Genomic DNA, 12895 nt, shown 5'->3' on the forward strand with positions numbered 1-12895 from the left:
TACTCCTCACCTTTTCAATGCCATACAGTTTTGAAGACACCAATTCCAAAAACATTTATCTTGGTCTCATCACTCCAGAGTACAGAGTCCCAGTAGTCTTCTTTTTCAGCATGGGCCATGGCAAATTCTAGGCGGGCTTTTTTGTGCATGGGCTTTAGGAGAGGCTTCCTTCGTGGATGACACCTATGCATGTAATTTCTCTGCAGTGTACGCCGTATTGTGTCATTGGGAACAAACACCCCAGTTTGGCTTTCTACTTCTTTAGCTAACTGCAGTGAAATTGCATGGTGATTTTCTTCAACCCTTCTCATCAGAAGACACTCCTGTCGAGGTGTTATCTTCTGTGAACGGCCTGGATTTCTCTGTGAGATGGTTGCAGTTCCATCTTTGCTAAATTTTTGTATCACTTTTGCTACAGTATTTTGATAAGTAAAGCTTTGATGATCTTCTTGTAGGCTTCACCTTTTAAAATATGTAAAGAAATTATATTCTTTCTCAGGCCTTTTGACATTTCTCTTCCATGTGGTGCCATTGCTGACAGCATGACATTTTTGTTAAGTAACGCCCTTTTATATTCAACTGCCTGCTGGACACCTGTTTAATAAATAATTAGACTAAACTGTAATTGAATCCTTGTTAATTAGGATTTTATTGTCTAAAATTTAGCTTTGCTTCTAAGACTCTCATTGGGGTGTATTCATTTTTGCAACTTGGTCTTGAATTTGTTAGGAAAAATACTTTATTGTGTGTGCAAATTAGCAAATCTTGTTTGCAATCGATTGCCCGCATTTGTGGGAGTATTTTGTTGTATAGTGTCCCATAGAAAATGTTGATTCTGAAAGGAAAGTAAAGGTTTTCTAACAAATCTGTTGGGGTGTACTATATTGCCAAAAGTATTGGGACACCTGCCTTTACACGCACATGAACTTTAATGGCATCCCAGTCTTAGTCTCTAGGGTTCAATATTGACTTGGCCCACCCTTTGCAGCTATAACAGCTTCAACTCTTCTGGGAAGGCTGTCCACAAGGTTTAGGAGTGTGTCTATGGGAATGTTTGACCATTCTTCCAGAAGCGCATTTGTGAGGTCAGGCACTGATGGCGGACGAGAAGGTCTGGCCCACAGGATCCAATCTAATTCATCCCAAAGATGTTCTATCAGGTCAAGGTCAGGACTCTGTGCCGGCCAGTCAAGTTCCTCCACCCCACTTCATCCATGTCTTTGTGGACTTTGCTTTGTGCACTGGTGCCCAGTCATGTTGCAACAGGAGGGGCTAAACTGTTCCCACAAATTTCGGAGCATGAAATTGTCCAAAATGTCTTGTATTCAGACGCCTTAAGAGTTCCCTTCACTGGAACTAAAGGGCCAAGCCAACCCCTGAAAAACAACCACACAACATAATCTCCCATCCACCAAACTTTACAAGTGGCACAATGCAGTCAGGCAAATACTGTTCTCCTGGCAACCGCCAAACCCAGACAAATCCATCGGATTGCCAGAGAAGCGTGTTTGGTCACTCCAGAGAACACATCTTCACTGCTCTAGAGTCCAGTGGCGGCATGCTTTACACCACTGCATCCAACGCTTTGCATTACACTTGGTGATATAAGGCTTGGATGCAGCTTCTCAGCCATGGAAACCCATTCCATGAAGCTCTCTATGCACTGTTGTGCTAATCTGAAGGCCACAGAAAGTTTGGAGGTCTTTAGCTATTGACTCTGCAGACAGTTGGTGACTTCTGTGCGCTGTGCAGTTCAGCATGCGCTGACCCCGCTCTTTCATTTTACATGGCCTATCACTATGTGGCTGAATTGCTGTTGTTCCCAGTTGCTTACACTTTGTAGCAATACCACTAACAGTTGACCGTGGAATATTTAGTAGCAAGGAAATTTCATGGATGGACTTGTTGCACAGGTGGCAACATATCACAGTACCACACTTGAATTCACTGAGCTCCCGAGAGTGGTCCATTCTTTGACAAATCTTTGTAGAAGCAGTCTGTATGCCTAGGTGCTTGATTTTACACACCTGTGGCCATGTAGGTGATTGGAACACCTGAATCCTATGATTTGGAGGAGCATCCCAATATATTTGGCAATATAGTATTATATATATATATATATATATATATATATATATATATATATAATTTAGGCTGGATGTGCTTTAACATAAGTGTGAACAGAACCTAATGTTCTAAGTATTACTGATTTGCCTCCCCAGATGTTTAACTATTTTCCTCGTATCTCAACTTTTCTTGGCCTACATAATAAAGTTGAGCAAAACATAAATGATCTTTGTGAGTTTATTTCAAAACGCATCAAATATAAGAAAAAGGAGTTTGATACAAATGCTATCTCTGGATATATTGATGCATACCTTATGAAGCAGGTAAGTACTTTTCTCATTTATATGTGCTGCTTGTGTAAAACTATGAAAATTGGAATGACTTTGTTTCATTTGGATGTTAGCTTTGCACTTTGAGAACTTACTGGTACTCCATGAGAGGTCACTTAGCCTCATTTGAAATGTTTTTTACATCCTGCAATTTGTCTCACTAATAGGAAATTTATTACCTGATAGTGCACCCTTACTTTGACAGGTCTGTCAATTTTTAACAGAGCTCTATAACAGTACAGTTGGTCTCTAAAAAGTATAACTTGGCATTCTTTGACAAAGCCTTCAATATCATGGGCTCTCTCTTTATCTCATATATTAGTTTCACCTTTTAAGTTGCATTACTGAAATAAATTAACTTTTGCACAATATTCTAATTTTTCGAGTTTCACATGTACATGGCAGTCTCTCTCAAACACTTAGCAGACTTTAGCTAACAACTCAATCTCTTTTACTATATCTCACTCTTACTCTGAAACCTGGCAAATATACAAATGACCTTCCCCATAGATAAGTACCTCTGACTCCCTCATAATAACCTTCAATCTCCCTTCCTATTAAAATGGCATATTCTTTTAAAAAGTTCTACACTCAAGTAAAGGGGCAGTTTTTTTTTTTTGTACGATGAAAAAATGTTCTTGCCAATGGACTGCAGATGAAACTTACAGAGTTGAATTTTAAAGCGGAGTTCCACCCATTTTTAATACTTTACCTGATTATGTTGTCCCTGTGAAATAAAGAACAAGTTTGATTATTTTTTTAATATACATTCCTTTAAATCCACTGCAAGCCTGCAGTTCTGGTCCTGGTCGCCTAGGCGATGATGTCGTAAGGTCTTCTGGGATGTAATTTCCTGTATCCCAGGAGTCCTTTGGTTTCCTATAATCGTGGGACTTGGAAACTGGAAATGACACGAATGGGAGGAGTTTTTCTCCATTTTACCGGAGTCCAGATTACAGGTAGACGTGGATGTTATATCCTGCTGCGTCCTACGCTGTGCTGTATGCTGGAATTGCAGAGTGTGTACATCGCGCCGAGGAGTGTCTGTACTGTGCAGGCGCGAGAATGAGTGGTGCATGCTGGGATAGCCAGCAGCACCGATTCCTGGAAATAAATACCTGCGGGCTTCAGATGCCCACAGCCATCATGGCGCCTGCCTGCTTTCGAGATCATGGTACATTTTTAATAATTACTAAGTAACTACAATGCTTTTACTATTGAACGATTCCATTTGTTAATGCTAATTGAAAGGTCATCATGGATCTGCTTTTACCAAACATTTATTATAAGGACTGGAGCTCTGCTTTAAAGTAAGCAGTGTACCTGAAGCATTTGAATTTCACTTGGTATCAGCCTCTTGCATTTCCTGTACAGCAGAGCTCAGACTGGAGGATGAAGAAGCAACACAAAGAGCCAATCAGTTGTGCTGCAGTGCTAATGTACTAACAAGATGAATGCTGAGAGGAGGAGAGAGTAGAGTGGGAGAGAGATGAGCTCATCAGCTTCTTTTTGCCTGTTCAGCTACAGACTTGGGAAGGTAAAAGACTTGCAAATGTTAATTAAATGCAGCAAAGAACAACCAGGTTGTTGTGCTGTGTTGCAAAGCTGTGTAAATCTCGAGACTAGATGTACTAAAATACAAACCCTTTTAGCAGGTTTCATCTGTGTATTTGCCAGTTCTTTGTTAAACAAATTCTACATTTGATACCTAGTTTGTCACATTGAAAAAAGACACAAGTCCATCTAGTTCAACCTATAGAAAAAGATAAATAGAAAAACTCCATATACACAATCCAATATCCACAGTTGATCCAGAGAGAGGAAACAACCTTATGAAGCATGGTCCAATTTGCTCCAGAGATGGGGGATCCCTTCATAATCCTTCCTGAATTGGATATTTTTGTTACATGTACTTACAGTGAAGGAAATAAATATTTGATCCCCCGCTGATTTTGAATGTTTGCCCACTCACAAAGAAATGATCAGTCTAAAAATCGAATGGTAGTTGTATTGTATTGAGAGACAGAATAGCAACAAAAAACTCAAAATTATGCACTGATTTGCATGTTCATGAGGGAAATAAGTATTTGATCCCCTATCATTCAGCAGGATTTCTGGCCACCAGGTGTCTTTCATACAGGTAACAAGCTGAGATTCGAAGCAATCTCTTAAAGGGAGTGCTGCTAATCTCATTTTGTTACCTGTATAAAAGACACCTGTTCACAGGAGCAATCAAACAATCAGATTCCAAACTCTCCACCATGGCAAAGACCAAAGAGCTGTCCAAGAATGTCAGGGACAAGATTGTTGACCTACACAAGGCTGGACTCGGCTACCAAACTATCACCAAGCAGCTTAGTGAGAAGGTGACAACAGTTGGTGCAATCATTTGCAAATGGAAGAAACACAAAACAACTGTCAGTCTCGTTAGGTCTGGTGCACCATGCAAGATCTCATCTCGTGGAGTGTCAATGATCCATCTGGAACGCACTGGAACTGCAAACACTGATGTGAAGTATGACATTAACAACCATATAACCTACTTTTTGTACGTTTTGAATGCAGAAAAACACAATTGAAATGCATACAGTGTGAACTGGCCCTAAGGTCTCTAACTCACATTCATACATACACATACTAGGACCAATTTCGACATGAGCCAATTAACCTACCAGCATGTCTTTGGAGTGTGGGAGGAAACCGGAGTACCTAAGGGAACCTATTCAGGCACAGGGAGATCATGCAAACTCCATTCAGGTAGTGCCATGGTTGGGATTCAAACCAACTATCCTAGCGCTGCCAGGTGGAAGTGTTAACCACTTATCCACTGTGCTGCCACTTAGCCACTCTTCCCTGGATTGATAGTCTCTACAGTTATTACCTATAAATGTTGATATTCAGTTGTATTGTACAGTGGCAAAATTACCTCTCTCTTTCTGGAGTCCATACCTCTATACCTTTTTTAAAGGAGAAGTGTGGGATTGAAAAAAAACAAATAAACATACTCACCCATATGGCAGCAGCATCCGATCCTGCAGTTGTCTCCCGATGGCTCTAAGACCGAGAACTTAGGGATCACATGTCCACTGATTGCTCAGTTCTCAGTTCACTGAGCAGAGAGCGGTGACTGTCAGTATGTTTGTTGCATGCAGCCCCCACGTTCGTATTTTACATTTATCAGCATTAAATCTCATTTGCCACATAGTTGCCCAAGTAAATAGTGCATTGAGGTCAATGGTTTGGGGATATCCTGTTAGCACATTATTCAACTGCATAACTTGGTGTCATCTGCAAACACTGAAATTGTACTTTTAATCCCAAGCTTTGTATCATTTATAAATATGTTAAAAAGTAAGGGTTCCAACAAGAAGAGATGCATGGTCACATGACAGAACTGTCTAACCTTTTAAAAAATTTAAGAAAGAATATTTATGAAACTAAGCAAAACCAGTTATGGTGCCTGCATATTTACAACTGTATTAGAAAGTGTTTATAATATTGTATGTTCACAACCACTTTAATTACTACTTTTTAAATACGGTCTTTTAGCCAGTTTTCTATCCATTTACAAACCAAATTTCCTAAGCATGTAGACTTAGACATGTGTATGGGGAACTGTGTCAAATGCTTTAGCAAAATCCAAGTATGCTATATCCACAGCCATTCCTTTGTCTATGTTTTTGCTTACTTCCTTGAAAAAGAAATCAGATTTGTTTGACACTTTCAGCCCATGCTGTCTATTGCATAAAATATTTTTTTCTAGCAAAAATTCTTCTATGTGGTCTTTTTTTAAACTCACAAGTATCTTCCTGACTATAGAAATTAAACTAACTCATCTGTAGTTACTTGATAAAGACTTTGATCCCTTTTTACATATCGGCACCACATTGGCCTTGCATCAATCCATTTAATTAAAGAGTCTTTAAAGTGGTTGTAAAGGCTCAAGGTTTTTTCCTTCATGCATTCTATGAAAAGAAAGTTTAAAAATATATAAAAATAAAAAATGAACAACAGGATGCAAAAGAGAGTAGGAGAAAGCCCAAACAATCCTTCAAATATATTAATAATAAAATGGTCAGGTTTGAGCATGAAGGTCCTTTACAAAATAATTTAGAGCTGGTGACTGGAGACAAAGAGAAGACAAATGTATTGCTCCTTCAGCTCTGTGTGTACAAAAGGAAAACGGTGAAGCTCAAGTCCATAATGGGGATGATAATGACATAGCCCCAAAGGACCCCAATGGCTTACACCTACATATCCTCAAAGAGTTCAGCTCTGTTATTTCAAAGTTATTGTTTCTAATTTTTAAAGCAATTCTAAAGTCTTACATTTCTTTTCCCTAAAAATAACAAACATGCCTATACTTATCTGCTGTGTGCAGTGGTTTTGCACAGAGCAGCCTGGATCCTCCTCTTCTTGGGTTTCCCACAGGTTCTCCTGGCCAAGAAGCTTGCTATGGGGGCACCCACAGCTCCGTGTGTCCATTCCACTGCTCGGCCCCGACCCTCTCACTCACTTCCCATTGGCTCACTGGCTGTGATTGACAGCAGCCAATGGCTCCCGCTGCTGTCTCAGCCAATAAGGATAGGGAGTCCGGGGATAGCCGAGACTCCAGTGTACATTGCTGTATTGAGAGGAGGCTTAGGTAAGTACTGGGGGGATGCTACATACAGAAGGTTCATACATAGAATGCATGTAGGTAAAAAACCTTGAGCCTTTACAACCACTTTAAATACTACTCCAGCCTTCCATTAAACCTCTCCCTTAGCTCAGCAGACTCCCTTCCATTTAGGTGTAAACCATCCTTAGTGTATAGATTTTGCCCTAATGGAAAGTCAGCCCAGTGCTCTAGAAACTCAAATCCTCTAAGCTCCCCCTACCTTTCCAGTGTTGCACATGGCACAGACAACATTCCAGACAGAGACTATAACCTTGGAGGTTCCTTCCTTCAACTTTCAGCCTAATTCTTTAAATTGATTCTTTTGGATACTCCATCTTCCATGTATTCTTTCACGGTCCCAACAAGGACCATGTCATCAGAGTCATTTATTGACATTCACCAAAAAAAACCACAAAATCTTTACTTTAGAAGACAATCAGGAGCACCAACTTTATTTCTAAATTTGAACTTGCAAAACGATTTAGGCCAGGATCCTACTTATGCATTTTAATGCACATATTTAATTGATTTCAATGAAAACGCAAGTCGACAAGTGCAAAAGTTTTCTCTGTGTTATGGAATTTATTTACAATTTTATTTTGACGTGCATTGAGACAATAGTGAGAGATTAACGACTGACTTAAATAAAAAAAGCTGATTTTTTGTTGTTGATGCATTTGATATTTGTGTTTTTAGGAGTCAGCCAAAGTTGAAAAGTACTTTGATGATGAAAATATGATATACTCAGTTGTGGATCTCTTTGGAGCTGGGACGGAAACAACATCAACAACACTACGCTGGGGCATTTTACTGATGATGAAGTATCCAGAAATACAAAGTAATTTTATGGGTTTTCAAAGTGATGCCATTTAGTGATGCCGAACTTATAGCTCACTTCGCCGCGGCAAACTAAGCCGGAAGTGGGAGCGGGTACCTGTCAAAACCAGGTATCTGCTCCCCCCAAAAAGTGCCAAATATGGCAGTGGAGGGGGCCAATAAGCAGAGATTCCACTTTTGGGTTAACTCCGCTTTAATGGAGAAGAGAATATGGCAAGTCTTGTCAAATTAAAACTCCAGGCAAAATTTAAATATTGATTAAGTAATGGTTAGAAACTCAGTCAGGATTTTCTTACTATGAAGGGGCAAAGCTAGGATTGTAAAAGACCTGGGGAATACTTGGGCATCATGAGGAGAGCAATGATGCAGTATGCACTGCTGTTGCCCTATATTTGCAGTGGGAGGGGCTTAAATGTTATGATTAAAAAAAAAGAAAAAAGAGGTCTATTCACTAAATACAAGGCATAGATAATCCACACTCCTTGTACCAAACAATATGTTTTATTTATTTTGCCACAGACTAGTTAAGTAAACCTTACAGACATGTGAACTTTAGCACAATCATTTTTTCTAAATGCTTTTCTGCACACAGAAATTAGATAGGTGATACTTTGTTTATGTCTACCTTGAAGTATAACTAAAGGAAAAACTTTTTATTTATTTTATTAATTATTAGTTTTGGATAGAGCAGAGCTGGATTTCATTTTTATTGTTGTCTGTACCCCTGTTAGGGAGATTTACCCTAACAAAGAAACTAAGAAAATCACACATTATGAGTTTTCCGTAAAAGAGGAATGGTGGGGATGCCTTCCAATGGGGATACTAGTTCTGGTGACCCTGGTGATAACCAGGGATTCCCTCTCTTTTCACTTATGTCCGGTTTTGGCTATGGAACAAGAAGTGAAGAGGAAGCTCCTCAATGGGACACAGATGGAAAAAAAAACCTGACAGGGGTTATAAAACCCCTCTTTGCTCTATCCAGTATGAAAAAATGTTTTAAAGAAACACTTCATTAAAATTGTCAGGGGCTGTTTAGCATCAGTAACAATTGAAAGGATTAATAGCCACTTTACCGCTCATGCACCACTGAATCAGGCCTCTGCAGTAGTTTCATTTGTACAAACTTACTGATACTGAAGTTGTATCTTCAAACATCAGAAACTTCAATTCCATGTTTAAACAAGATTTTTGCTGCCCCAGTACTTTGCCTGGCCTGAAGGATGACGCGGATCTCCCTGGGGGTATTTCTGACCATAAACTTTTAAAGATTTTAAAGATCTTTAAAATTTTAAAGATCCTCTTCTTAGATTCACCTTCTGATAAAAGGGGTTGAAGGCCTGGGATGTCTTTAAAGCCACTATAAAAGGAAGATATCTTACCAATTATTAAGTCAGCTAAGTCCAATCACAACACAGCATCCCTAAATCCCTTAAGGAGCTTGGAACCAAATTTTCACAGGGATTTTCTGACTCCCCCACAGATAAAACTCATACTAATTTATTGACAACCCATCTTGGTCGTCGGCTGTACCTAATGGAACTCACCCATTGTCATTTAAATATACAGGATGAAGCCCTTTATGAGAAAATAACAGAAATGGGAGGCTGCTGACACATCTAGTTGGACATTTGTGGGCACAAACTGCAATTCCTTGCATTCAATGTTCTGATGAGATGGTAACAGGTGACCCTGAAGAAATCCTGGTATCCTTTGAAACCCACAACACCAATCTTTTTTCAACCTACAGCCCACAAATCTTGTCAATGTTTTAGAGCAGGTCTTCTGATCCCTACTAGCACTTCCCAGAGTGGAGAGGGAAGTGGTGAAGTTCGAAGTGGATTTTTCGGAAACATCTATTGAAGTATTAAAGTAGGCCATTCTCCCTCTCCCGATCTCCCGATGGCTTCTCATCCAAATTTATAAGACTTTTGTCATGAAGCTCATTCCTAGACTTAAAAAAGGTTTAAGCAATGCCACACAGAAGATATATTTCTACTTTCTCCTACCTGAAAGGACCCCTCTTCTATTCTCCCTAGAAGCCCATCTCCCTACTGAATAATGACCTAAAAATAATAACAAAAATATTAGCATCCAGAGTGGCCTGTGTCTTAGACTCCATTGTTGATGTTGACCAGTGTGGGGTTCAGAGTTGGGATATCAACAGATATGACAAAAATCTTCAAGAACCTGGGTTGCTTTGGACATTGTAAATGCTTTTGACTCGTTAGATTGGGACATTATGCGCACGTTCCTGAACAAGTTTGGTTTTGACCCACAGTTTCTTTGGTGGACCTACCTCTATCAAACTTCTCAGGCTTTTACCAAGATTAATGATAAAATCTCATGCACATTCTCTATTTCCAGGGGCACCAGGTAGGGGTGTCTCTCTCCCCAGCCCTATTCATAATGTTAATGGAATATATTGCCTCTGCCCTTTGAGCCTTACCACATATTCTGAGTCTGAGAGTGGGAAACATATATGACCACTTCGCCTTATATGCGGATGATCTCATTCTATCTTTGAGAGATTCAGACCCCTCCTTTTGAACAACCCTTCATATTTTAAATTAATTCTCTTCCTTCAAAAAGTCATTTGAGGGAAGTCACAATCTTCTCCCTAGACTCAGAGCCCAAGAGCCACAATAACCCAGATTCACCCCTTTATTCAACTGTTTTTACTATCTGGTGACACAGGTTACCAGCTGCATTCATACCTCTAAATCCCTAAACTTAACCTCCTCCTGTCTCTAGCTAATGCAGCTTCTTCTCTTCTGTTTATTTTCAATTTCTAAGGACTACATATCCCATGATACCTGTAAGGTAAACTGGATTTCCAGAAAGCCAGTGAGGGCGTATCTTAATGTGCATGCTCATTGCGCTGCTCATACTTCCAAGGCAACATCAAGCGTACTAGGGCGTCCACCTCGTGTGTGCGCGCGCATGCATGCACGCACGTAACAATTAATATGTGCACTTGGCACCCAGTGGCCTATTTAAATTGATGTGTCACTAAAAGAAGTTTTTGAATGGTCTTCAGCATGTTCCTGTATTCCTGAGATGGTGAGACCAGGCTGGAAATGATTATGATTATGTTCACATATTGTAGAGATGCTGATGTAATGTACTTACTCTTATGTTATAGAAAAGGTACAAGAGGAAATCAGGACACATATTAAACAAGGTCAGATGCCTACAGTGGATGATCGGAGGAATATGCCTTATACTGAAGCAGTAATACATGAAATTCAGAGGTTTGCTAATATTATTCCTCTGAATGTGTCACACACAACTCCAAGCGATGTGTATTTTCGGGGATACTGCATCCCAAAGGTGAGTTTTAAAATTCCTTCCACTATCTGAAAATGTTACTTTAAACCACCAAAACTGTATTTAACATCTCATTAAAAAAACTTGCATGCCATGGTGTGGATACTGCATTGTGAAAATCCTTTGGTTAATGCTGCAGAGAAGGAGATGCCAGTCACATGACTTTAAAAGATCGTGACTGGACTCTCATTGGCTACATTTATTAACTACTTCAAGTCCGGACACTTTCACCCCCTCCCAGTCCAGACCAATTTTCAGCTTTCAGCACTATTACACTTTGAGTGACAATTACTCAATCATGCAACACTGTACCCATATTAATTTTTTAATCTTTTTTTAATGACAGATAGAGCTTTCCTTTGGTGGTATTTTAGCACCACTAGGTTTTTTTGCTATATAAATAAAAAAAAATGCCAAACATTTTGAAAAAAAATCATTTTTTGCCTAGTTTCTGTTATAAAGTTTTTGCAAATAAATATGTTTTCTCCATAAATTTAGACCAGAAATGCATTCTGCTACATTTTCTTGGTAAAAATAACCAAAAACAGTGTATATTATTTTTTCTGTGTGAAAGCTATAGAGTCTACAATTTATGGGATATACAGTGGGGCAAAAAAGTATTTAGTCAGCCACCAATTGTGCACGTTCTCCCACTTAAAAAGATGAGAGAGGCCTGTAATTGGCATCATAGGTAGACCTCAACTATGAGAGACAAAAGGAGAAAAAAAATCCAGACAATCAAATTGGCTGATTTGGAAAGAATTTATTTGCAAATTATGGTGGAAAATAAGTATTTGGTCAATATCAAAAGTTCATCTCAATACTTTGTTATATATCCTTTGTTGGCAATGACAGAGGTCAAACGTTTCCTGTAAGTCTTCACAAGGTTGGCACACACTGTTGCTGGTATGTTGGCCCATTCCTCTATGCAGATCTCCTCTAGAGCAGTGATGTTTTGGGGCTGTGGCTGGGCAACACGGACTTTCAACTCCCTCCAAAGGTTTTCTATGGGGTTGAGATCTGGAGACTGGCTAGGCCACTCCAGGACCTTGAAATGCTTCTTACGAAGCCAATCCTTCGTTGCCTGGGTGGTATGTTTGGGATCATTGTCGTGTTGGAAGACCCAGCCACGTTTCATCTTCAATGCCCTTGCTGATGGAAGGAGGTTTGCACTCAAAATCTCATGATACATGGCCCCATTCATTCTGTCCTGTACATGGATCAGTCGTCCTGGTCCCTTTGCGGAGAAACAGCCCCAAAGCATGATGTTGCCACCCCCATGCTTCACAGTAGGTATGGTGTTCTTTGGATGCAACTCAGCATTCTCTCTCCTCCAAACACGACGAGTTGTGTTTCTACCAAACAGTTCTATTTTGGTTTCATCTGACCATATGACATTCTCCCAATCCTCTTCTGGATCATCCAAATGCTCTCTAGCAAACTTCAGACGGGCCCGGACATGTACTGGCTTAAGCAGGGGGACACGTCTGGCACTGCAGGATCTGAGTCCCTGGCGGCGTAGTGTGTTACTGAGGGTAGCCTTTGTTACGTTGGTCCCAGCTCTCTGCAGGTCCCCCCATGTGGTCCTGGGATGTTTGCTCACCATTCTTGTGATCATTTTGACCCCACGTGGAGCCCCAGATTGAGGGAGATTATCAGTGGTCTTGTATGTCTT

The 12895-nt window shown here is 40.0% G+C and overlaps 1 protein-coding gene across 4 annotated transcripts in view; it reads left to right on the forward strand.

Annotated features, from left to right (window-relative positions):
- LOC149473011 (cytochrome P450 2K1-like) overlaps positions 1 to 12895 on the forward strand; it is a 64458-nt gene that overhangs the window by 35316 nt on the left and 16247 nt on the right. For 2 of the 4 annotated variants that reach the window (XM_089681932.1, XM_089681947.1), the window contains 4 exons: positions 2223 to 2390; positions 3864 to 3869; positions 7753 to 7894; positions 11036 to 11223. In XM_089681932.1, coding sequence (XP_089538058.1) covers positions 2223 to 2390; positions 3864 to 3869; positions 7753 to 7894; positions 11036 to 11223 — 504 coding nt within the window. Of the gene's footprint in view, positions 1 to 2222; positions 2391 to 3863; positions 3870 to 5092; positions 5102 to 7752; positions 7895 to 11035; positions 11224 to 12895 lie in introns of all 4 variants that reach the window. The other 2 variants (XM_089681940.1, XM_089681923.1) reach the window with 2 other exon arrangements.

This window comes from Staurois parvus, unplaced genomic scaffold (assembly GCF_062004578.1).
Source record: "Staurois parvus isolate SC_StPar_1 unplaced genomic scaffold, SC_StPar_1.0 ptg000018l, whole genome shotgun sequence".
Taxonomy (NCBI): domain Eukaryota; kingdom Metazoa; phylum Chordata; class Amphibia; order Anura; family Ranidae; genus Staurois; species Staurois parvus.